Source organism: Protomyctophum bolini, assembly GCF_963924005.1.
Source record: "Protomyctophum bolini genome assembly, chromosome: 13".
Lineage (NCBI taxonomy): Eukaryota > Metazoa > Chordata > Actinopteri > Myctophiformes > Myctophidae > Protomyctophum > Protomyctophum bolini.
Window position 1 is genome coordinate 10,293,484 of NC_137874.1, and position 25,884 is coordinate 10,319,367.

General features: G+C 42.8%; 2 protein-coding genes across 2 annotated transcripts in view; one reads left to right on the forward strand and one right to left on the reverse strand.

Moving 5' to 3' along the window:
- Positions 1-25,884, forward strand: part of jakmip2 (janus kinase and microtubule interacting protein 2) — a gene marked incomplete at its 3' end in the record, with an annotated part of 48,261 nt that overhangs the window by 19,521 nt on the left and 2,856 nt on the right. The window contains exons 3-20 of the mRNA XM_080779744.1: positions 534-788; positions 1,490-1,732; positions 2,625-2,840; positions 4,600-4,698; positions 5,730-5,876; positions 9,057-9,197; positions 10,052-10,108; positions 10,599-10,721; positions 11,356-11,484; positions 12,359-12,442; positions 12,589-12,651; positions 13,336-13,434; positions 23,732-23,833; positions 24,441-24,494; positions 24,593-24,658; positions 24,782-24,850; positions 25,246-25,323; positions 25,526-25,576. Coding sequence (XP_080635870.1) covers positions 534-788; positions 1,490-1,732; positions 2,625-2,840; positions 4,600-4,698; positions 5,730-5,876; positions 9,057-9,197; positions 10,052-10,108; positions 10,599-10,721; positions 11,356-11,484; positions 12,359-12,442; positions 12,589-12,651; positions 13,336-13,434; positions 23,732-23,833; positions 24,441-24,494; positions 24,593-24,658; positions 24,782-24,850; positions 25,246-25,323; positions 25,526-25,576 — 2,076 coding nt within the window. The remainder of the gene's footprint in view (positions 1-533; positions 789-1,489; positions 1,733-2,624; positions 2,841-4,599; positions 4,699-5,729; positions 5,877-9,056; positions 9,198-10,051; positions 10,109-10,598; positions 10,722-11,355; positions 11,485-12,358; positions 12,443-12,588; positions 12,652-13,335; positions 13,435-23,731; positions 23,834-24,440; positions 24,495-24,592; positions 24,659-24,781; positions 24,851-25,245; positions 25,324-25,525; positions 25,577-25,884) is intronic.
- Positions 17,553-19,871, reverse strand: LOC308326738 (E3 ubiquitin-protein ligase TRIM21-like). The gene is made up of 2 exons (XM_080779745.1): positions 19,731-19,871; positions 17,553-19,485 (listed from the first exon to the last, which is right to left on the reverse strand). The coding sequence occupies exon 2, from the start codon at positions 19,481-19,483 to the stop codon at positions 17,837-17,839; it is 1,647 nt and encodes a 548-aa protein (XP_080635871.1). The 5' UTR covers positions 19,484-19,485; positions 19,731-19,871; the 3' UTR covers positions 17,553-17,836.

The window sequence follows — 25,884 nt, forward strand, 5'->3', positions numbered from 1 at the left end:
TGCCATGCTGTGGTATAAACTGAAGAAGCTGTATCACTACACGGGGGAGAGCAGATGTAACGTTCTGTCCAGACAGTCTGTGTGTGTGCGTGTGTGTGCGCGCGCACGTGCGTGCGTTTATGTCACTACTCATACAGGTACAAGCAGCTACATGCTAGTGTGGCATGGTCCTTTATTAATTTGCTCAACCGTGTCATTCAACTACCGGTATAAGGTTTTGGAATAATAGAATAGTTATCAACCCATTTTGGGCGGGCACCCCTTTTGGTGTTAGCATTACGTTATGCTTTAGCTATTTAAAAATAGCAGATCGACTGTCAGAACGACTGACATAGAAACATAGCTTTTTCAGAAAACCGTCAGGATGTAGAAGACATTTTTAGAATCTGATCTCAGGTCAGAATGGGTTAAATAAAGGGGGGGATTTTTTTTTATTGTGATTTTCCCCAGAAGAATTATACAAAGAATGTAAAATGACTACTAGTAAATAAACACTAAAATCCCAAAGGTTTTCTTCTCCTTCCTTCCTGAAGGTGAACAAGCTGGAGCGCGACAAGGTGCAGGAGGTGAAGCGCGTCCGGGAGCAGGAGCAGCACCGCCACACGGCGACGCTGACGGAGCAGCGCGCCAAGTGGCACGAGGAGAAGCAGAAGGAGCTCCAGGCCCTCAGGGAGAGCCTGGGGAGGCAGCACGAGCTGGAGCTGGCGCGCCACGCCAAGATCAAAGACCAGGAGAACCAGCGGCTCAAGGCGGCACTGAGCGCCATGCGAGACGGCAGCGGGGAGAAGGTACGCGCGCGCGCGTGTGTGTGTGTGTGTGTGTGTGTGTGTGTGTGTGTGTGTGTGTGTGTGTGTGTGTGTGTGTGCCTGCCGCTGGGGGAAGAGGGCACAGGTTGATGAATGACACGATTTCTACAGTATCTTATCTATTCTTACAGTATCTTCATTATTTATTATGAAGAACTTTGTCGCTGCCTAGGTTTCTTCCTCCCTACTACATAGTTGACTGAAGTCGATGACGTGTGACATTTCATGTACTTTTTTTTTTAACAGTAAATGGAAGTCTCTATAGTGTCGGACGGCAAAGATATGACATCTTTTTGTGGCATATAATGCCATTTTAGTTACGCTTTAGCATATGGCTGCTGTTGGGTGGAACCCTTGTCCGTGTCCAAAACTGTTACTTTTCAGGAAATGGAACCAGATGTTTCAGAAATTGTGAAAATAAGATGATCTACAAACTCACGCGTGTAGGTCGGCTATTTTCACTACTTTTGCGCGACACTCTCGTATGATGAAGTGGGACATTAAATGACGAAATCACATAAAAAGTTTGGAGACGCAAGATTTCCGCCCGACAGCAACGACACGTCAGTCGAACGCAAACCGAGCGAACCTTTTAATCTATCATAGCGTGTTAAAGCACGCTAAATGCTAACGCGGTCGCGTCGTATCTCGTGACCCGTCGCCGTCGTTACGTCCCGCCACAGATACGCACGTCGCTGACGCTGGAGGCCAAGGAGGACGCGCGGCGGTTCTTCGACGTGGAGCGCGTGCGGCTCCTCCAGGAGATCCAGGAGATGAAGAGCACCAAGAAGCAGACGGACGAGGCGCTCAGCACCATGATCCAGTCCGACAAGATGAAGGCGGGCGACCTGCGGGTGGAGCACCAGCAGCACCAGGAGCAGATCTCCAAGATCAAGTGGGACTGCGAGAAGGACATCCGTAGGCTGGTACGTTACGGTGACTGTGTGTGTGTGTGTGTGTGTGTGTGTGTGTGTGTGTGTGTGTGTAGCCGTGCCTCTGGGCATCACACGAGAGACGGGACAGTGGCATTGTCTGCTCCTATATGCAAAGCAGGCGCTTCATTGATTGTACTTCATTTGATTTGTGTTGATTTGTATTGTGTTTATTTTTGCCTTCGCACGTACAAACTATCTCAGAACTTTTGACCCATTTTGACCTGAGATCAGATTCTGAATATATCTTGAGTATTTTGTTGATCTGTCTTTTTGAGTGGTGCAACCACTCCCAAGGAACAGCAATGTCCGTGTTCACCTATGTGTTGTATGTGTTAATGAGCACCAGTATGACTATTAGTACCAGTAGGGGGCGCTGTTGTGCCAGAAACAGAGAGAGAGAGATAGTGCTGCACGTGCTGCACTGTTGCCTGCTAATGAGAGAGAGCGAGAGAGAGAGAGAGAGATAGAGAGAGAGAGGAGGGGGGAGGGGAGTTGCACCACTCAGTTCACACGGGTGTGATTTTTCCTACTCGCTTGAAAACGCCGTTGGATTTTGTAATTCGGCCCATTTAACGCTGCCCATTATCCCTGGTGCTTCCGTTTTTGTTAGGGAAGGTAGTTTTTCATTTTCCTCTTCAGAGAAACATGGACGCAGCCGCCTTGCTACGACGCTGCAAACTGCATGCTGCCTTGTGCATGTGAGTCAGGGAAACACAACTAGATTTGGAGTTTAGCGCCACATCTAGAGGCCGAAGGCTGTCTACACACACCTGAATAACCTTTGACGTGTACAGAATACAATCCCGCACAAAAAGTGCAACTCGTCTCCCAACGTTATACACAACCCTCCACCCTTTATACTCTCTTGCCCTTTCTTCCAAAGGTGGACGAGATCAAGTCTAAAGATCGCACCATCTTCTCTCTGGAGAAGGAGCTGGAGAACACGGCGGGGTTCCTCCAGAAGCTGCAGCTGCAGAAGGAGGCGCTGGACGAGCAGCTGTTCCTGGTGAAGGAGGCCGAGTGCGGCCTGGGGAGCCCCAAGCGAGAGATCCCTGGGCGGGCCGGAGCAGGGGACGGAGCCGAGCACTGTGGCAGTCCGGTAGGTATAGAGAGAGAGAGAGAGAGAGAGAGAGTCAGGAGTTGTGCAGAAAGATGCTAACGCACGCCAAAGTTCTTATAGCGGTGGTGCCCGGCCCATGGGAGAGAACTGCAGGGAGGGAATCTTGAAATAAACAAGAAAGTGGAGCCACACACGGCAATAGCAAGAGTGCCAATGCTTTATTAGAACGCAGCAGGTTAAGACACATTAATCCAACGTTTCGGCGGTTAAGCCTTCATCAGGGAATGGAGAGAGAGTCAGGAATTAACCCATTCTGACCTGAGATCAGATTCTACAAATGTCTTCTACATCCTGACAGTTTTCTGAAAAAGCTACGTTTCTATGTCAAATATTCTTTTTCAAAAATAGCAGACCTACAAGCTCGTAGCGCGCCACTCGGTGGCGCGCTATGAGCTTGTAGGTCTGCTATTTTTCAATAGCTAAAGCATAACATGATGCTAACACCAAAACGGGTTAACATGGATTCAAGTTCTCAGTCGCCACGACCAGTTTCAGCCATTTCAATTAAAACCTCAATCTGTGATTTATTTTCCTGGTTGGCAGCATGTATACAGAACAGGCAAGGAGAATACTAAAACATCACAATTTTACACATTGTGTAGAGAGTCAGGAATACATCTTCATACACTATATGAACGAGTCGGTACAGTATGTGCACACTGACAAACACACACGAGGAAAAACCTGCTCAGTTATTCCCTTCTTGTTTCTAAACCAAATCATTTCACAAAAACTGTAATAAACAGCGTACAATTTGGTAAAGTGAAAAAGGGCTTTGAGACACCGTGCATAAGATAATGGTCAATGCCCGTGTGCGAAAGCAGATCAATTTCTGCAGGCACTGCATGAGGAGATATTCCGAGGACAGAAAATGTCCATGACAGAACTTCTAAAATTATAGGTTGATTATAGCCAATCTGCAAGCTCACAAGGCTTCGCAATGCATTAGCCTATATTTAATAACGACCAAAATAGTGATGCCTGGCTGAAAGGGCTTTTCAATGGACTCTACGCCCCCACATTCTGTTCCATTACGTTGGATTATGTAAATCTTAGTTGAGTGTAAAATGTTGGTATTTAGAAGGTGCTCTTATCCAGATCGACTTGGAAAGTGCAAAGTTGATGTAAATGGCGTGATAGTATAGTCATCAAACAACACGATAAGTCGTCATGGATTTAGAGTGCTGCGTGTATTTTAATATGAGGTAGGAAGTTAGGCTTAATAGGATGTAGGAAGTTAGGCTTATTTGACCTGGAAAAGAGCACGCACCGAGCACGCCCTCATCTATGGAACTCCCTATTAGATGCTTCACTTAAATCCTCATTATCCTTGCCAATATTCAAAAAACATCTAAAGAAATATCTTATTTCTTCCTCTCTGTAGATGTTTTACTTTGATGCGTTATATTTTCTTTTGTGTGTTTGTTGTTGTATTGTTTATTTCCGTTTTTTGTGCAGTCTGTGTTTTTATTTCTTTACGGCACAGCCAACTTGAAGACTTTTTTTATTGTTCTTTATGAACTTTTAATCTGTTTAAACCAATGACCTCTTCCTTCGGGAAAGGATTCCAAATAAGCCAGGTGGCTTCTTCCCTTCCTTGCATTGTATTTTTGTTCTTTGATATGTTATTGTCTGTTTTTTTGTACTACATGCTAAATAAATAAACCAAACTAAACCAATTGTGATTGTGACGGTGCGTAACCCTTTGCTCTTTCAACCTGTCACGCTTTGCCTTCAGGACATGAGGAGAAACCAGAGACGGATAGCAGACCTGAACGCCACCATACGCAAACTAGAGGACCGCAACTCACTGCTGGTGGATGAAAGAAATGAACTGGTACTGCTATGGAATACTGGACATTGACAACTCACCCCCGTGCTTGCCCATTTTTCCTCCCGGAATTGTCACCAGTGAGGGTGATAACTTTGTAATATTATGCTATTGGATGTTTGTATTCTTTTTGGAAAAATATAAAAAGTTACTCCTGTGGAAAGGCTATATTATTTTACTTATATTGACCCTATAAACAATTTAGTATTATTTAGTATATGTAAGGTTTTGCCCACTCAAATGGTACCTCGTCAGATAATCCCCACAACTTCTGTGAACAGACTTCACTGTAGTAGCTTTTCATCAATTATATTTGTACTTAGGCTGTCTGCTGTCATGAAAGTTTGTAATTAGAGAAATTCAAAGTCCAGCCGTCTGCTACTCCAGCCTCTCCCACCCCTCACTGGGGAAAATTCCGGGAGGAAAACAGAAACGGGGTGAGTTGTCTTGTTACCACTGTTATGACCTCCTTATTTGTGATCATGAGCATGTCATGGAACTCTGAGTTATTGTAGCACTAGCTCTCTTCTCAACAACTGGTGCTGAGACCCCCCAGGGATCCTTGATGCAATTCCAGCTACATTTACAAATGATCAATTCATATTATTTATAGTTTGTTAGGACCCAAATGGACCCTTACCCTTGTAACACAGAGAGACGTAAATTAACATTGGGGTAGATTGTGGTCCCAGAGAATACAAATCATATCTAATGGGGGGGTCTGTAGCCTAAATCATATCAAACAAGACGGCAGCGGGGAGTGGTTTACACACATCATGTATCATAAAGCATCTTTGAGTGCCTATAAAAGTGCTCAAGTTTGATGAAACATCATTATTATTATGTTTTTGTTTTACTGCTATCTTTGTCTCTGTGTGTGCCTGTGTGGATGCCTTGACATTTTAAAAGTCAACAATGCATCGATCCTGCTTTTCCCTCTCTCTCTCTCTCTCTCTCTCTCTCTCTCTCTCTCTCTCTCTCTCTCTCTCTCTCTCTCTCTCTCTCTCTCTCTCCTGCTCTCTCTCTCTACCCCCCAGCTGAAGCGGGCGCGGGAGTCGGAGAAGCAGTGCAAGCCGATGCTGGACAAGAACAAGCTGATGAGTAAGAGGAACGACGACTTGACCCAGACGATGCAGAGGCTGGAGGAGAAGCTCAAGGGTCTGGCCAGGGAGAACCTGGAGATGGTTAGTGGGAGACGTTCATTCCTCATTGCTCCTTAATACTGTAGCTCACCCTCCGTCGTCCAGTGGAGGCTCGTGGTTCTAGAGTTACAGTGTGACATAGCATCCCTATTGTGGGGGGAACATTGTCTATTTTCAGTCAAGAGGTTTGGTAAAAAGGACCAGGCCAAGTACAGAGCCAATTGACCTATAGCTAAGCCCCTCCCCAAACTGCTATGGTCCAATCACAGATAAGCATAACATGGGTTAGACAAACCTCTCCACCAATAGTTTTCCTATATGATAAAACATTGTTTTAAAAAAAGAAATGTCACACACATATTTTTCCAAGTGCATACGGCAGGCCTTGTTGATGGATTTGGAAGACATTTTGAAGGTCTGGTTCCAAAAAATGAACCAGTGTTTAACCCATTCTGAACGGGAACCCATTTTGGTATTAGCATCATGTTATGCTTTAGCTATTGAAAAATAGCAGATCTACAAGCTCATAGCGCGCCACCGAGTGGCGCGCTACGAGCTTGTAGGTCTGCTATTTTTGAAAAATCAAAGAACGACTGACATTTTTAGAATCTGATCTCAGGTCAGAATGGGTTAATCAGACCAGTGTGTGTCCAGTGGAAACCTCGTATGAATCTGATCTCAGGTCAGAATGGGATAATGAGTAAAATCCATGATATTTACATTTGAATGAATGAGCCCGGCTGGAAAGTGTCCAAGTGGGAGTGTCTAAGTGGTAGAGGGTGGGGCTTTGCTGAAGGTGAATTGTCAAAGTATTGACGGTTTAAGTGGTTAAATGAATCCAACATATTAATGGAAGATATTACGTGTAACAAAATTAAATGTAAGAAATACAATTTTTTACAATTTGTCGTACCGTATTATATTCAATACAGCAGCTCTCAACGCATCACAACCCGACGCATTGTGAGCTTGCAGATCGGCAATTCTTGAGAAGAAAAAAACTAAAACCTTTTAACATTCTATGACATCGGGTTTTAAAGTGGATACAAAAATCTGTGTACATCAGCTGTGTAGTTGCCGATACAGATGTTGACAAAATCGGCCATTACGGTAATTCCCTATCGGTCTGGCTGTAGTGAGAAGAAGCCATCCCATAGCTATTAAGAAGCTCACAGGTTTCAGCATTTTATTGTATTTGACATACAGTATACCATATGTACAGATACATTCATAAGCCCCGCCATTATCAAAATGATTAAAAAAAATATTGTGTACTGATAAGTGAGTGAGTGAATGAATGAACGAGTCTTTTCATTGACCCCGGGGTGCCAAAAACGTAGATCGTGATCTACCAGTAGACCCCCCTCTATTTCCCATTCCTGTTCGTCTTATATGTAACGCCAGCGCCGCTAAACTATTTTCAACAATGGGATAATATATTCTTTGGTGGGTCTGAGGTCTTGTTGAGCCGGTCATTTTGAAAGTAGCTCTCAAGTAAAAAAGAAGTGTGGGCACCCCTGGTTCATTCATTGCAGTATGCACAATAAATCGTCCGTGGAAAAGATGCTCTGACCTACCAAATCCTCTCTGGATTAAAATTAAAATCAGCAAAAAGAGGGCGGATCTAAAGGTGAAGAGCACGTGGCAAAAGTCACAAGCTCATAAACGCCAAACAAAGACAAAGCCACATTACAGAGCGTTGAGCCTCAGCCCCCAGGATGCTTTTTAAGACCTCATGTCGTGCCCTTGGTTGTAGATTTGACGCACATGCAGTCGAATTAAGCCTAGTGAACAAATGACGTCTGTGAAAGGTAAGAGGATTGTGCACTTCTCTCCTGTTTGGGTCAAATTGTTGTCAACACGGAAGACAATATTAGATGTTCTTTACTGTGGCATAGCAAAATGGAAAATGTGAATGTGACATGACAAAATGATGGCTTACATCACATTTCTACTCCTGACAGATACAAAAGGTATCTGGGTCAGCTGTCCTGTGTCAGTCTACATATTTCAAATGGATCAGGAACATCAGGAACTATTTTGTTACTGTTTTTGTTTTGTTTTTTACTTTCGCCTTTATTTTATAGATTTTATAGAGGGACAGACAGTATAGGCTGACAGGAAATGGGGAGAGAGATGGGGGGGCAGACATGCAGTAAAGGCCGTCGGGATCGGGAGTCGAACCAGCGGCAGACTGCCGGACTGGATTACCAGCCAAGGTGCCTGGACCGCTGAGCCACGGCCAAGGCCATCAGAAACTATTTTTGCCACAGAATATGAATGCTATACAGTAGGCTATACAGTGTTCTGCATCTATTTAGATATCCACATATCAAATATCAAAACAAATAACACATATAGATTATAGAAGTGCGTCACAGTGTTCTGCAGTGTCTTATTCAGCATATCAAGTAACGGATATCAAATATACATGGAATATAATGAGAATGTATCAGTCAGATATTCATAAAGTGATATCTTAATCTTGATTATAGTCTTGATCTTAATCCATTAAAACCAGAGGAAAGCTTCTGTGCCCATTTGGTTCATAACTATCAATGATTTAGATGGGGACCTTCTGGAACCCCCTCAATGACCCTTGGGGGTCCCCAGACCCCATGTTGAGAATCACTGTATTAAACAAAGATTCAACCACACAGCAGTTACCCATTTAACCCCAACCAGAGTCCATTTCTCAGTCATTTATCAGTCTGCGTCACTACGCACAAAGGTACCTCTCACACTCGAGACTTCCCTTGTTTCCACAGTTGGTCTGTTTGCAGCAATTCCCCACCTTAGTCAGAGAGAAACCTTTCATCAATGCGACAGCTGTATTGTCCTGAGAGAACCCTTCGTTAATGGCAGTACAACACTCTCCATCCCTAGCCTTAGCCACAGAAGACAGGTTGCTGCCGCTACAGTCCTGTACAAAATGCACACTCAGTGGACTGTCAGGGTGATCAACGGAGGGTTGGTCAATAATATGATTGTGTGTGTGTGGGTGTGTGTGTGTGTGTGTGGGGGGGGGGGGTGTAGAGAGTTGTGTCCTTAACATTTCCTTAACATAGACATTTCTGGAAAGTTTTGAAAATGTCTGGGACATTTCTTTTTTTAAACTTTCTGGACATTTTTGAAAATTCCAAACATTTTCCATCTGGAATGACACGGCCTATTAATGTGAACACCGGGTTGAAAGTTGTGTGTGAACTGTGTCCTCTGCAGAAGGAGAAGATCAGCTCCCACCCACCGCTGAAGAAGCTGAAGTCTCTGAATGACTTGGACCAGGCCCACGATGACCAGGAGATAGCCTTCCTCAAGCTGCAGGTCCTCGAACAACAGAACATGATCGACGAGCTGACGAGAGTAAGTTCTATATTAGACATGAATGAATGTGTGCGTTACAAGACATTTTAGTAACCTACTTGTCACGGGGCAACCCGTGCCCTATATACAAAGACACATGAAACTGCTTTCTATAACATGCAAGGACTAATGTTTTAAACTAAACTGTATTCACTGATTGTTTGCTAATTGTCTCTCCTGCACTGCTGGTGGCATTTCATTTCATTTCTCAGTATTATTATTATTGTTATTTTCCTGGTTTCACACTGTTGAATCTGTACTGGATTTTGGTGGAGGAGTTTGGGGAAAATAAACGCCCTTAACTACAATTTCTGACTGTTCTTGGAGCCTTGGCCGTTCGGGCAACTTCACACTACTGCAGTGGTTCCCAAACGTTTTCATGTTTTCCAAATTGACACTAATTAGCCCACAGACCCCCATTTGAAGAGATATGCCAGGGACCCCCATAAGAGAAGATTTTCACGGCGGTGATTCTCAAACCGTTTAATTTCAAGGACCCCTCCCAGCTTGACATGCATTAGTCTACGGACCCCCATTTAATGGCATTTCTATCTCTGGGGTCCTCCAATCCAGTTGCCTCATTCTTTCAGGAGGGAACTTGACCCATAAGACCTGAGGCCGATTCTAAAAATGTCTTCTAAAATCCTAACACGTTTTCTGATAAACCATGTCAGACAGACACTGATGACAAACATCGTAACCACTAACCTAAAGGGGAATCTCACTTGTATCTCCCGGGGGAGATATTAAGGGTTTTGGTCTTGGGACTGTCTCTGAGCAACTCTACAAAAAGAACACTATAGCCATCAAAAGCTGATTTACTTTTGTTGTTTTTTTTCCCCCATGACTTCCAGGATAGAGAAAAACTTCTAAGGAAGAAGAGACATAAAAGAAGCTCCAGGCCAATAAAGGTAGTAAAACGTTTTATAACTTATAAAACATCAGAGTATACTATTTTAACTTCTCTGACATTTGTACCTAACTTATAAAACATCAGAGTATACTATTTTAACTTCTCTGACATCCAGGTGTCAGGAAAACAATTTTCATCTTCACCTGAGATATCAATGAGAACACTTTTACAGCTGTTGTTGCACTTTACTTATCTATACAGTATTACGCATCATAAATAATTATTTAAAACAGACTCACTACAGTATAGTAGTACTGTATACTGTATTTGTCATTTAATTCAATTATAATATAATTACAGGGATTGCTGCCATTGTAAAATGTCAATGGGTGTTTCTCAGAAGCAGTGGTGAACAGCAAAATACTAGCTGAAACAGTTTAGGAAATATTACAGAGCAACTACCTCAAAACCAGTTAAATAATATAGCCAATTGCAAAACCTCCACTTTAGCCTTAGACAGTAGAGACCATTTACCATCTCTTCCACAGAGGCACATCGTAGTAGACACCTTCTTCGGCTATGATGAGGAGTCCATGGACTCGGAGTCATCCTCGGTAGCATCGTTCAGGATGGATCGAACACCTGCCACCCCTGATGAAGACCTGGATGAGGTGAGAACCAATCTTCAGATGTATTATGCTTTAAAAAGTTGGTAGGTTTTCTCCAGTTTTTGAGTGGTGCAACCACTCCTACAACCAGCAATGTCCGTGCATACCTATGTATCAGTGGCCGCCATGAGCATGAGTATGTGACTTATTAGTACCAGTAGGGGGCGCCAGAAACACAGAGAGATAGTGATGTGCCTGCTGCCTGCTAATGAGAGAGGGGGGGGGGGATTGCACCACTCAGTGCACACAGGTGTGATTTTTTTATGCCATAATGAGTTTTCAAAAGTGAGAAGAGTGAGAAAGAATTACGGCAAAAACATTTGTTTTGAGATGTTAGCTCTCTCTCTCTCTCTCTCTCTCTCTCTCTCTCTCTCTCTCTCTCTCTCTCACTGAATGTCCAAGGGTGGTACTATGCTGATATATACAGTACAGTAACCTTGATAACGCATCAAAAACTAAATTGAAAACACTTTGTAGCCAGTTTAGGAAGCACAAAATGTCCTCAGACTTCAGGGAAGATATAAGCACAGCGCTGACTCGCAGTTTGTGAACAAACTTTATTTTTTTTTGTTTGTTCTTCCCCCACACACACAAATGATTATTGAGTCCCTGACTCCTATTATTGTATCTTCTCCAGGGCCTGGCCAATGAGGAGTCGGAGCTGCGTTTCCGTCAGCTGACCAGAGAGTACCAGGCCTTACAGAGAGCCTACGCACTCCTGCAGGAGCAGAAAGGAGGCATACTGGATGCCGAGATGGAAGCCAAGGTACTGTACTGTACTGTACAATACCATGGCAACCAAAACAAAACATCGCCGACATGTACGCTGTGGTAGAAATATCAATGTTCCTACTCCTAGGCAGGAAGGTTTTAAGGTTTACTTCCACTGTCTCTGAGGTTGTCCGTATCAATGCAATTATAGCCGAGGCCGCTGATTTGAGGAATATGCCGATAAGAGTCAGTAGAAACTCTGTGAACCAAGTCGGTGTTCAAAAAGAGCTCACAATTTAAATTAATTTTACTATTGATCTCTAACCCCTCCTGCCACTTAATCCTTAGCATAGCCTGTGGCCATGCTGGCACTGACTATGATGAATAGAGCGTCGCAGTCCCTCCCCCTTTCAGAACAACGAGTGGCCCAGGAAATGAATCCCAATGCATTTTTCCCATAGGCATTTCTTAATTTTTTAAATTTAAAGCCCTTTTAAGCGTCGTACGAAGCCAACTCTTGTCGTGACAAATAATGACAACAAACACAATTTTTCGGGCCAAACAAAGAATTAGAAAGTAGAAAAAAACACTTTTTTGTTGTTTTTCTTCTTTGTAATTATTTCGCTCTATACCGGTAGCTAATAGAAGTTTGTCTTGGGTTTGTTGTACTACTCTGTATCCAGTATGTGTCTGTGTTGACCAGTGTTTGCGCTAGCCCCTCCTATATATACAGCTTTTGTCCCCACACGTAAATTTGTGGCAACACAAACATTAAATCGACAATGAAGGGAAAGTTTACGTCATATGTAGACGAGAAAATCAGCTGACCAATCACATAAACTCAGTTGTTCATGAGATGATGTATGATGATGTATAATGATAAGAGCGCCCCATACTTCACACGGGTGTGATTCTCTTTTTTTTTTTAGGCTCAGGAGCAGCTTCACGCTGATGTTCTCAGGTACAAGGCCAAAATAGAAGACCTGGAGAAGGAACTGGCCTTCAAAGGACAGGTAGAGAGCTTAAAGCCTAATGCATACACCGCAGGACGATGGTGTCACTTGCCGTGCTGTTTGACGTACAATGGCACAAATTAAAATATATATTTTACATTACTCATTGCCTTTTTAATATTATTCGTGTTTCTGCCTTTTCTCAGGACTCCAGGTGGGTGGAAGAGAAGCAGCTCTTCATGCGAAGGAATCAGGAGCTCCTAGAAAAGGTTGGCCTCAACTTTACGACAGTCACTGAGATACTGTATTATTACTAGAGTCTACTTTTCATGATCGTCATTGTGTGTGTGCACTAAGTAAGTACCCACACAATTTATCGCTGTTTATCCGTTGGGTTATTTCAGTCAAATAATCTGATACGAATGCATGCTGTTATGGAAACCTTACCAGACAGACAGTACACAGCTGAGAATGGTAGCTATCACAAGTTCTAGTAGTGAAAAGAAAAGAAAAGAAACAAATGACATCACTACCTTTTGAGTCTATCAACAGGTTCGCATTGACCATTAAAACCTCAACATGTAAGAGTTACAGCTGTTTTAAAGTATTTTTAAATTCACAGTATCTCAAATAAATGTCTAGTAAAAATTCAAATTGATATCTCATACAGTATCTATCACTGCCCCTTTTAGGTTAGGCGTAGGGCTAACAACCCCACCCTGTAAAACGCTATTGTTACAGAAACGAATCACTACCTATAGTTAATCAAATATGACTTAATATTCATTAGCTACTATAAAGCAGGATTTACACTCACACACAGTGTCATATGATGGAGTATAAATAAAGCATAGGAATGACATGGTGACAAGTGAAACCTGAATAACAACTAGTCATTCTATAAATAGTAACTGGTAGAGAATAACTCGTTCCATTCTCTCTGCTATGTCCAGGTGGATAAGTTGGACGGGGAGTCTAATCGTCTGCAACAGGAGCTTCAGGACTCCAAAGACCAGAATGAACTGTTGGAGTTCAGGATACTGGAACTAGAGGTGAGACCAAAGCATATTTAACAGGTGCCTAACCCAAGTTTAAACATCCATTCCACTCGCTGCAAAATGATGTCAACCATTATGGCCAAAGAGAAACGTTGGTCATTGCACGTTTCTGCAAATCATGCTTCAAAATGGCATGATTCACCAGATAGAACATCACTTAGCTGTAAAATTACTGTAAACCACGGCCTCCTGTGCCTTTTTTGCTTTAATATACTGTAGTACACCTAACATGGTAAATGGTGCATTTATATAGCGCCTTTATCCAAGGCGCTTTACATAGATTGTGCATTACATTCACCCATTCATACACCGATGGCAGCGGAAACCATGCAAGGCACCAACTAGCACATCGGGAGCAATTAGGGGTTCAGTGTCTTGCTCAAGGACACTTCGACAGTAACTCTGGGGGAGCCCGGGTTCGAACTGGCAACCTTGCGGTTCCCATCCAGGCACTCTACCCCTGAGCCACCGCCGCCCCTTTCCAGGAACGTAGATGGAAATCAAGTATATTTACCAGGAAAGTTCCCATAATAAATGGAGAGTTAGTACCTTGTGTTTTCCTAGTAACTAATCGGAGTAAAATATAGTTATTGCATTACTAGTTATTGCAGACTCTCTGGACATTGCACTGGAGAATGCAGAGGCTATCTTCTTGACTCTCTGGACTCGTTCAATTGGGGAGCAAGGACAGTATTACTTTCAGCTCCAAGTCAGTCAGGCAAAGAAGATGTTAAGGTCAGAGAATGCCCTTCAGTACATCACCAGTGCCACTCTGTGTGGCACTGGTGATGTATAATGCTAACCCCTTTTGGTGTTAGCATTATGTTGTGCTTCCCATATGGAAAAAAAAGTAGAAGAAACATATATGTTGTCCTGTTGCCTCCAATAGTAAGTATTTACATTTTTTATGTATGTCATTTACATGTATGTCATGTAAAGTACATACTAGATTTTATATGTGAACTCTTGAAAGTGGCACCTTTCATACAATCCTCATATAAGACAATAAAGTGAATCATGTATGAATCAAGTAAACAACATGTATGTGATCTATGAGGTAAGTACATGGCAAACTGTATTTTCCTTACATGTTCCATACAATGTTTGTAGTTTTAAATTATATGAGATATATCCTTTCCATATATAAAAAAAATACCATTATAGTATGTATTTTATAGTTTGTAACCATTTAATTTACAAGAAAAGTATGCTTCTTTTATATGATTTTTATAACATTGTTATATGTCAGCCAATACATTATACCTTATAGTTATAAAAAAAACATATGTTTTATCTATGACTATATATAAGTTTTTATATGTGAAGTGTATGATAGGTATAAAAAACATATGCGCTATAGACCCCTGGGAGATGGTTGCTGAGATAGAGCACCACACCTACTATACCATCAACTCCCAATTTTTCCCGCATCACTTGCCTCACCCAAGCTGTGCTACTCATACGCTGAGTTGCCAGTGCCCAGGATCGAACCCACAAACTTGTGGTCTTAAGGCGAGAGCTCTACCGACTGAGCTACCCAGACACATCCTGACATATGTGAAGTGTTTGATATGCTCTCTTTATGTTTTTTGTTTTTTTTAGAAGATTCTTATAAGTTACCATAGCAGTATAAAATAAAATGCATTGGGAGGTACATGGGGGGACAATGGTGGTGACACTGGCTGGGGGGGCACTGGTTGGGGGGGCACTGGGGGCTTGTGTCACACTGCAGGGGGGACACTGGCTGGGGAGGACACTGGGGGCTTGTGTCACACTGGGGGGACACTGGCTGGGGAGGACACTGGCTGGGGGGGGGGCATCACACTGGGGGGACACTGGCTGGGGGGCACTGGGTGGGGGGTGTCACACTGGGGGGTCACTGGCTGGGGAGGACACTGGGTGGGGGGGGGGCACTGGGTGGGGGGATCTTAAATAATGTAGGAGTCATAAAATGTAAAAGGGAATACAACTCATTATTTTGTCATCTCATGTTATTTCATTGTAAGATTAGGTTTTGTTTAATTTGGATGTCTCTGTGACATACATGGCCTGTATTGTATGGTTTCTATACAATATCCTATCAGATTTTGGTTTCACTGATGTTTGCCCAACTCTACAAGTTTGACAACACACAATTACTAAGGATTTTGTATGTGGATTTACTGCAGTAATTATTTATAAGTTCATATGTATTTCAATTTATACTAATTTACTAATAATATTGTATGTGGATTTACCGTCACATATAGGTCTTATAAGTTACAAAATTATATAGGTTTCACTTTACAAAAACTTACTATGGCTCTTATATGTGCTTTGACTGTTATATATAGTTCCTATAAATGACAAAATTATATAAGTTTCACTTTACAAAAACGTATTATGGCTCTTATATGTGCTTTGACTGTTTTATATAGTTCCTATAAATGACAAAATTATATAAGTTTCACTTTACAAAAACGTATTATGGCTCTTATATGTGCTTTGACTGTTTTATATAGTTCCTATAAATGACAAAATTATATAAGTTTCACTTTACAAAAAAATACTATGGATCTTATATGTGCTTTGACTGTTTTATATAGTTCATATAAATGACAAAATTATATAAGTTTCACTTTACAAAAAAATACTATGGATCTTATATCTGCTTTGACTGTCATATATATTAACTACAAGTTTCATGTAAAACATATACAAATTTAGTAATTTTTTTTCCATATGGGTTTAGCCATTGAAAAATAGCAGATCTACAAGCTCATATGTAGACCTGCTATTTTTGAAAAATTGAAGAACGACTGACATTTTTCAGAAAACTGTCAGGATGTAGACGACATTTTTAGAATCTGATCTCAGGTCAGAATGGAAGAGCACTCTCCACTTCATGCTTGTGTAGTTGTTGTTCACCTGGATCTCTTCCTGAATACACCCCTTTTTCTCTTTCTCGGTTCACGTGTGTCCCCTCCTGTAAATATAAACTGTGTTTTGTTGAGAAGGGAAGTGAGACAGCAACAGATAAGGAGTTGTTGGCCAGATCCCAGCGTGGATGGTGGGCCCTGTGTGTCCAGCCAAGTATTTTATAGGCAGTGTGTCTGGATTTTTAGCTGACCAGCTCCACTTCAGCCTCACCATCTTGCATGGTGACCAGCTTGCAGTCACAGAGTGATGATTAAACGACGTTTTTTGTGCAAAAGAAGAGTCATGAATTGTTGAGCAGATGCTAGCACATAAATAGGAATGCATGATAACATGCATGAATTAATTATGAATAACATAAGGGATTTAAAGACAAAAGTATATTACACATGGATTCATGACTTTTTCTGCCTTTTGTTGTACAGGCTCAGCACTTAATTAAACCTTAAAACCTTTGTTTTGGGTGCTTTGTGCCGCAGCACTGCACTGACTCTGGTTACTCTCACAAATCTAAACTATTGTTTATATTTGCGAAACTCATAACCTAAATATAATGTATTGTTAACCTAGAGGCCTCTAGTTTGATGGTGCTTAACTTTCATGTTTATCGGCTGTGCAAATAATGGGTTCACAAGAGTGACACTTTCTCCCACTGGTGCTGTGTGTACCCCACCCAGTCTGTGTCGTTCTCCAAATAAGGTGAAGAGGGATGTAGTATTTTGCTGCTGGTTAGATGTGACTGTCATGGGCAGTACATCAGTCAAACTTCCACACTACAGTTTCCCTACACACCTGTACATCAGGAACATCACAATATATAATACTGTACTTTACCAATACTACGCATGGATTTCAGATCAAACATTTTAATATTTACGAAAAGATATCAAGAAGAATTTCAGAATGATTGAGCTCAAACTATCTTATAGATTAGCTATTTTTTTGCTATTTCTCATAATTATGAAGAACTATATGCTGAAAGGGTTAAACTAGACCATGCATGGTGTAATGTTGAACAAATATTTCCCAGTAAGGTCATTTGGCCCAGATGTAACAAAAAGTGTGTATACGTTGAAACAAAATGTACATACATGTACATACAGTACTAGGCTACATTCTTAGAAAAAAAGTTAAATGAGTGTCATTCTTTAAATTCTTTTCATCTTTGCCGGTAACAATTTAAGGAATGCGCAGGCACATTTTGACGAGTCACATTTTTCATCTTCTATATGCAGCCAAGAGAGTAATTAACGAATGCCAAACATTTTAAGAAACTCAAACAAGTCTCTCAACAGTCTCAGACAGGGAATACAAGTTTAATGTACATGCTTGCCTTAATGGAGTGTTTGACGTTTTTAAGATTAAGTTCTTGTGTTTCAATAGATTGCATCTGTTATAGGCACAACCGAATGTCTGGATATTTAATGACAGTTGACTGAAAGTAGACCTGTCAATGAACCCTTTTTCATGTAGGATTAGTCTAATCTGTGTGATTGATAGGACAGATGATCAGAGGAGCAGAGTTTTTACCACCTTGGTTGTTACCTGGACCAAAGTATGGATAGAGTTTCTCAGTGAAGTTGCAGCCAGTGAAAGAATAGAGATGAACCCTGGTCTCCACGTCATAAAAGGAGACCAGACCCTCCTCGTAATCCACAAACACTCCCACTGTCTGAAGCCTCTCTCGTAGGTGGAGGAGGGCAGAGGAGGGGCTAGTAAGGGCCTTGTACTCATTTCCATTCCTCAACCATATAGTCCAGTAACCTTCTTTGGGGCACAATTGGATTTTCAGTTTCCTGTTGATGGACTCTCTAGCCACTCCGATATCCCACACAGTCTTCCCTGTAACCTGAACCTCATAGTAAAATCTTCCTGAGGAGAAGCCTTGTTTTCCTAACACACAGGTAGACCGAGAGAATCTCTCCGTGTCGTCTCGGAGGTTCTGCTTTGTATCTCCGCAGTACACTTGTTTTCCATCCTTAGACAGGATGAGTTTAGACTTTGCCGTATTAGGGTCCAGAGTGACATCCACTGCATATTGCTGGATCCTCTTTAGCTCTGCATCACACAACGTTTCCATCTCTTTGCTAAGTGTCTTAGCCAACCGAGCCACAGCCGTCCTCACGGTCCCCACATACAATGACTGAGGGACATTGACCTTTGTCCAGTCCTTGCTGGGTGAAGGAGTATTGATGATTGTGAAGTTCTGGAGGAACCGGAGGTGGTCTTCGGTGTGCGTGAGCTGCTTCAGCTCAGAGCTTCTCTTCTTTAACTCGGTGATTTCCCATTCCAGCTCTTTAATAAAACCATCGGCCTGTTTCTCTGCTATTTTCTGCTTCTTCTCAATCACATCAATGAGCTCAGCCTGGCTTCTCTCAATAGAGCTAATCAGAGATGTGAACACCTGCACACTGTCTGCTCTCTCTCTGTCTGCATCTTTCTTGCTGAGCTCTACTGAGCACAGGACCTCCCGAATCTTCAATTGTCTCTCCTGGATCATCTGCTGAACTTCAGCCTCTGTTTTTCCCAGCTCAGCCTTCTTTCCTTCGTATGCCTCTTTCAGAGGAACAATTTGGTGTGACTTGTGGCCTAACTCGGTGCAGAACTGACAGACACACGTGTGGTCAGTCTCACAGAACAGCTCCAGAGGCCTGTCGTGTTTCTTACACATAATGTCTTCCAGGTTCGCTACGGGGTCGATCAGTTTGTGTCGCCTTAACGCCGTGGCTCTCTGATGAGGCTCCAGGTGAGTCTCGCAGTAGGAGGTCAGACACCCCAGGCAAGACTTCACAGCCTTCAGCTTGATCTCAGTGCAGACGTCACATGACACCTCATCCGGTTTAGCAGGTTTAGGTATTTTCGGTATTTTCGGTATTTTCACCTGCTTTGACTTCCTGAACTGATCAACCATCTCAGAAATGAATGTGTTGACAAAAGCACCCGGTCTCTCATGGAAGACTCGTTGACACAGTGGACACTGGCACACACCGTTGGTATCCCAGTAATGTGTGATGCAGGCTTTGCAGTAGTTGTGTCCACATGGAGTGGTGATTGGATCAGTGAACACGTCCAGACAGACGGAACACAGGAACTGCTCTTCGGACAGGAGGCTGCTGGCAGAAGCCATTTCTACACACAGAGAATAAGAGTGAAATAATCAAATGTTGCTCTTTAATGATCCAATCCAATCCAATCCAGGTGATTTGGATCGTATTGGAATAGAGCACAATATGTTGACAGATTACTGAACTTAATAGAAACATGTCATTCTTAACCAGATTCGATTGGCGATACGTACATATGGGATTAATGATTAATATCCCTTTAAACCTTCTCTCTGGTGATAATGAATAATAATAATCGGTTGTACTCACCTTTTTCTCAGTATTTCTGCAAAAGTCCTGTCAAATGAACGTTTTGTAGCGGTCGTGTGCCACTGTGCCCTTCAATAACAGTACTTTCATGCATCACTGCATCACTGAAAAACACAGACTGGAAAAACTCCTCCGTGTAGCTGTTAACCCTGCACAGCCACAATTCTCAGTCCTTTGTCTCTTTGTCCTTCCCTTGCTCCCTCCTCGGGAGGGGTGAAACACATCCTGCATTTCCTTGTGTGTGTGTGTGTGTGTGTGTGTGTGTGTGTGTGTGTGTGTGTGTGTGTGTGTGTGTGTGTGTGTGTGTGTGTGTGTGTGTGTGTGTGCGTGCAGTGCGTGTGCGTGTGCGCGTGTGTGTGTCAGGGCTGTCAACACTCCAAAATTAAACAAGGAGGACAACATGACAGAGACACCTTGAAATGTAAATGTAACCTAGAAGAAGAGGCTTTATGCTTGAGTGAGCTCCTACAAAAATAGAGGAAACTCAAATAACCAAAACATATATAGGCTAGTTTAAAAAAAATAGACCAAATATAACCCTACACTACTAAACCTATAACCTCACAGGAAGCCACAGGCTAGTCATGACTCATGAACCTGCCACTGGCTAGTTTCACCATGAGGAGCCATGGGGTGAATTAACCCTAACCTATAAAAACCTAAAAGTTATGGTAAACTTAAACACTAAACCTAGTCTTAAAACAAATTATAGGCCAATTATAAATCTAAAAATCGAAGTATTGCAACAGGAACACAAACAAAAATGTAATTTAACAATAAGAAAACACAATTTTAAGGGATAAACTGGAGAAAATCAAAAAATTATTAAATCAGACTTCTTTCAAATAGATTTTACTTTCAAAGTCTTGCCTGTATTTTATATGTTGTGTGAGGGTGCTGGGGGTGTGGCTTGAAGGGGGCGTGGCTACCCCTGAATTCTGACACTCCAATATTGACAGCCCTGGTGTGGGTGACAGCCCTGGTGTGGGTGGGTGTGGGTGACATCCCTGTGTGTGTGTGTGTGTGTGTGTGTGTGTGTGTGTGTGTGTGTGTGTGTGTGTGTGTGTGTGTGTGTGTGTGTGTGTGTGTGTGTGTGTGTGTGTGTGTGTGTGTGTGTGTGTGTGTGTGTGTGTGTGTGTGTGTGTGTGTGTGCGTGTGCGTGTTCTTGCATGCATGTGTGACAGTGTAACTATCAAAATCTGTCCTCCTGTCTGTCATGTACAGTACCGTACATTGGCTGTATTTGCTATTTAAAATAACATTTTGATAAATGTCAACAAAATAGAATTGGACACCAGGTTGAAAGTGGTAAACTTTTTGGGTCAAAAGAGTCAAAGGTCAAGTCATGTCATAATAGACAGCTATAACAAGAGACGCTAGTGTGTGCGAGGTTTGTCGGATGGTGGAGGTGGTAGTTCGAGCAGGGGACCTCATACCTTCCACATTAGCCAGCTCTGACCGGGGCATCCTGGGGTTCCCTGGGGCGGCGTGGAGATAGACCTGTAATCCCTCCACCTGTCACTCGGTCTGCCCTGTGGCCTCTCCACACCTGGACGTGCCTGGAAAACCTCTTTGGGGAGACGACCAGGAAGGCATCTTTATAGAAGACATTTTACTCTAGGCGTTGGCTATTTAGTAAGTCAGCCAAGAAATCGGTGTCACTTCTTAGCTACTAATGCTAGCCTAACAGCATAACATTGAGTTGGACACAATTACTCGAGCCAAAACTACCCACAGTTCAGGGCAACCTGATGTGATGACCCAGTTTAATGGCCCAATTTCCCATTACGGATCAACAGGATTATGGCTGATCTTTTTGAAGTAGCCAAACATGGGAATTAATTACCAAAACACGGCACTAAGCATAGCATGCAATTCTTTGGGATTCTACATTCTACTGTTTTAAATGTCGTGCGCTGTGGCATGCTACATTCCATTCACGTGCCGAACGAGTGTCCTTTGGCGCCTGCTATAGTATGTGGAGCCACCTCATTAGTCCCTGATTTGCTTCACCTTTTGTAGGCCGGAGGATGGTAGAGAGATGGTTGATGATGTGTGTGGGTAGGGGTGTTTTAGTCGAGTACATTTGAAATGGAGACTCCATACCCTTTGCCTTTACCCATCCTAACTATTAGGAGTCTGTGGTGGGGATACTATTTTGAACAGTGCCCAGGGAGCAGTTATGGGTTAAGTGGGACACTTCTGACACATGGCTGGCTGTCCTATTCCGTCCTATTCCCAGACGTCCTCTCTCTACCCACTCATCCATCCTAGGACATCCAGTGCACCACACTTCTCCCAAAAGTGTTTGCTTTAGGTCGTGTCTACTGTCTAATGGGCTGAGATGATCCTCGGTGTCTTGCAGGGTTCAGTGGATGTATTGGCTTTACAGATGAGATGAAAACCGCGGGGTGTCTTGTCTGATGAAGCAGCCAGTTGTGTAGCCTCGGAAACCCAGACGTTTTATTTCCTGGAAGAAAGAAAGCAGTTGTGTGAGTCACGGAGTCAAGGATCCCGGTTCAAATGACGCCATGTCTCGCATGTCTTCCATCTGTTTCCTGTCTCTCTCCACTCTCCTATCTAAATAAATTAAAAACACGACAAAAATAATTTCTATATTCTGTAGTATTGAAATGATGGTTATAAAACTTTTAAGCATTGAACTCATAGTATCAAACTTTCCCTCTCTCGGTCTTGTCACTCTCACACATCTCTCAAAGTATGTCTCTCTTGTTCTCTCTGTCTCAGTCCCTCCATTGTTTCCTCCATCTCTGTCTTCTCTTTCTCTCCCTCACTCGCGGGACACGCACATTTGCGTGCGCGTGCCTAACGCATGCAGACACGCACTATAAAACATGCAGGCGTGTATAGCCTTTTTAGAAACAGGGTTTATAATGCGCCTTAATTGTATCCATAAAAGTAAATGACAAGTCAAAAACATGTTTCTATGTATACACACTGGTCCAGGTCCACAATTCAGAGTCTAAAGGCTCGGCCATCACGGCCACTATATAATTGCAGTCTCCCTCCACTGTTGAAACAACAGTGGTGACTGTTGTAACAACAGCGGAGTGAGGCGTTCAGCCGCTAAAGGCCCGGCGGGCAGGCAGCTACTGTACTGACTACTGTCAGTCAGTCAGTCAGTCAGTCAGCCAGGCAAGAATTCAGCTGACAGTGCACTTTTTGCACTTGTCTTGCTGCAGTGCAGATGTTGAATCAAGCCGGCGAGGGATAGGCCTGCCCCCTAGTGTTTACAGAGGAGAATAGTAGTAGAGGCCCCTCTGCCGCTCTCTCACTCACAAGGGAGTTTAACGCTGCAGTATGCACGGTGGTGCAATAATTAATTCAAGAAGGGCAGCGCTGGCCTGGTGGTTCAGTGTGTTTGTGCACACAGAGCACAATGCTGCGCTGGTGGTGAGTGGTGTGAACCCAGGTTCAAATGGGACCCCAGTCTTGTCTCGCGTGTGCCTCCGCTCTCTGCCCTTGGTTTCCTGTCTCTCTACACTATGATTCTCCATTCATTTTCCCCATAGGCTTTTCAAGAAGTAAAATCATGACAACAAACACAATATTTTGTGCCGATCAAATAATTAGAAAGAAGAAAATAAAGGCAGGATACAACACTATTTGTTTTGTTTTTCTTCTTACTAATTATTTGATCGGCCCAAAACATTGTAATTATTGTCATGATTTGTCACGATCCGAGTTGGCTTTGTCCGCGGCGTAACCGTCTTTATATAAATACTTTTTGAAAAGCCTATGGAGAAAATGAACGGAGAATCATTTCCTGGGCCACTCGTCGTTCTGAAAGGGGGCGGGACTGCGACGCTCTATAGTCATATGAAATAAAGCATAACATTATGCTGCATACATTTCAATGTCTTTATTTTGAAAGGTCCTGATACGCAGAAGAACTCTTAACAGCCTCTTGTCTTTGCCCCATAAATGATGTGTCTAAAATCTCACTCGTCTCACGTCGTCAATCCTTCTTCTCTCTGTAGGAACGAGAGAGGAGATCTCCTCCCTTCAACCACCTGAGGATGCATCCCTTCGCTGAAGGAGTCAGCGCCCTACAGATCTACTGCATGAAGGAGGGAGTCAAGGTACACTACACACAGCGGGACTTTGGGTCCGGGGACCCCCAGGGGTCCTTGAGGGAGTTCCAGGGGGTCCCCAGCGAAATGATAGTTTGGAACCAAATGGGTCTGTAACTCTGGACCCTAAACGTTAGGGTCCATTTGATTCCATTTGTCCACTCTCAGAGTTAAATTAACATAATAATTGGGGGTCCCAGAGATAGAATTGCCATTGAATGGGGGTCCATAGCCTCTAATGCATCTCCAACTGGGGGTCCTTGAAATGAAAACCACTGCCAGAGCCGTACAAATCTTCTCTTATGTTATATTATAAATATTATCTAATGGGGTCCGCAGGCTAGTGAGTGTCACTGTGGGGGTCCTTGACATGAAAAGGACCGAGAACCACTGATATAGAACCACTGATATAGAACCACTGATATAGAACCACTGATATAGAACCACTGATATGGAACCACTGATAACCACTGATATAGAACCACTGATATAGAACCACTGATATGGAACCATTTTCAGAACACTGTTAGACATTTGTGGAATCAGCCACATGGGTTAAAAGGAACAATGCAAATGTTTGAGCCTGAGGTTTAATGCAGTTTATCACCCTCCACAGGATGTGTGCATACCAGACCTCATCAAACTCCTAGATATCCTGGGCGACAACGGGGTAAGCGAGCTTTATAATGACCCAAACAGTGTTCTAGAGAGGTGTTTCCTTGTTTAACATAGCCAAAATAAAAATAAAAATTCTCTCTCTTTCTTTAGAATTTACGAAATGAGGAACAAGTGGCGATTATTCAGGCCAGCACGGTTCTGTCGCTAGCTGAAAAGGTAAGCACTGAATCTGTTCCGCCTGGCTGTTTGTTTCCATTGGTAATACTTGGTGAACTTTGAAAAGCCTCCAGCACCCTGGCTGACCTCTGTACGGTATGTGCTGTGTGCGTCGCCCTCTAGTGGATCCAACAGATAGAGGGGACAGAGGCAGCGTTGCATCAGAAGATGATGGACCTGGAGATAGAGATGGTGAGTTAAGACAAATCTAGTGGAGACTACCGCTCGAAATGTTTAATTAGAAAGCATACATGACATGACAAGTGTAGTGAGAGAGTCCATTAACTATATTAACCCTGGCGTCCTGATTTGGGGCATGTATTTAATAAAGGCATACGTTTGTAAGTGTGTGTGTTCAGAGTTGTTCAGGATTCTTCCAAATGTCTCTGAAATAGCAGGATCGGGATCTACAGGATCTTGTAGATTGACTTCTTTTCAAATATCTGAATTATAAAATGTGGCTTTGTATAAATGATATATAAGTCTATATGACATATGACATATAGAGTAAGACTTTCCATTGCTAGTGGAATGTGGAATGTCAGACAGCTCAGTTGAATGTGTGTGTTTATGTGGTGATGATACAGGAGATGTTCTGTAAGCAGAAAGGCTATCTAGAAGAGGAGCTTGATTACAGAAAATCGTCCCTGGACCAGGCCTACATGGTGAGAGAAACGTGTACACGACGTGTGTGTGTGTGTGTGTGTGTGTGTGTGTGTGTGTGTGTGTGTGTGTGTGTCTGTCTGTGTCTGTGTCTTTTAATGATTGTAATGTATGTTTGAGAGGGTCTGTGTGCATACGTGTCTACTGTATATGTTTTCGGAGGTCAGAAATGATACACCTTATGTTCCTGTCTTTGCTCCGCAGCAAATCCAGGAGCTAGAGGCCACGTTATACAATGCACTGCAGCAGGACAAGGTGATCACAGCACCTTTTTATTACACCTGTAAAAAATGTTTTAAATATTCATTCTGCTCAATCGGCTTAAAGAATTGTGAATCATGTCTATCATCATGTCAGTCATAACTTAAGACTACAAATACAATTTTGTATGATTTACTTCACGGGTAAAAGTGCATTGCTTGGCGGGTAAAAGGTGGATTGAGGATCCATGGGAGTATAGTGTCTATAGGGCCTACCAAAATCTCCCGGAGGGGGCGTTAACATATGTGTCACGTGGTAGCGGCCGCCATTTTCGCTGGCTTTTCTGGTTTGTTTACAGTCAG

Excerpts from the sequence above, each read along its gene's own strand:
- LOC308326738 (XM_080779745.1), bottom strand. The coding sequence starts at position 19,483 with ATGGCTTCTGCCAGCAGCCTCCTGTCCGAAGAGCAGTTCCTGTGTTCC.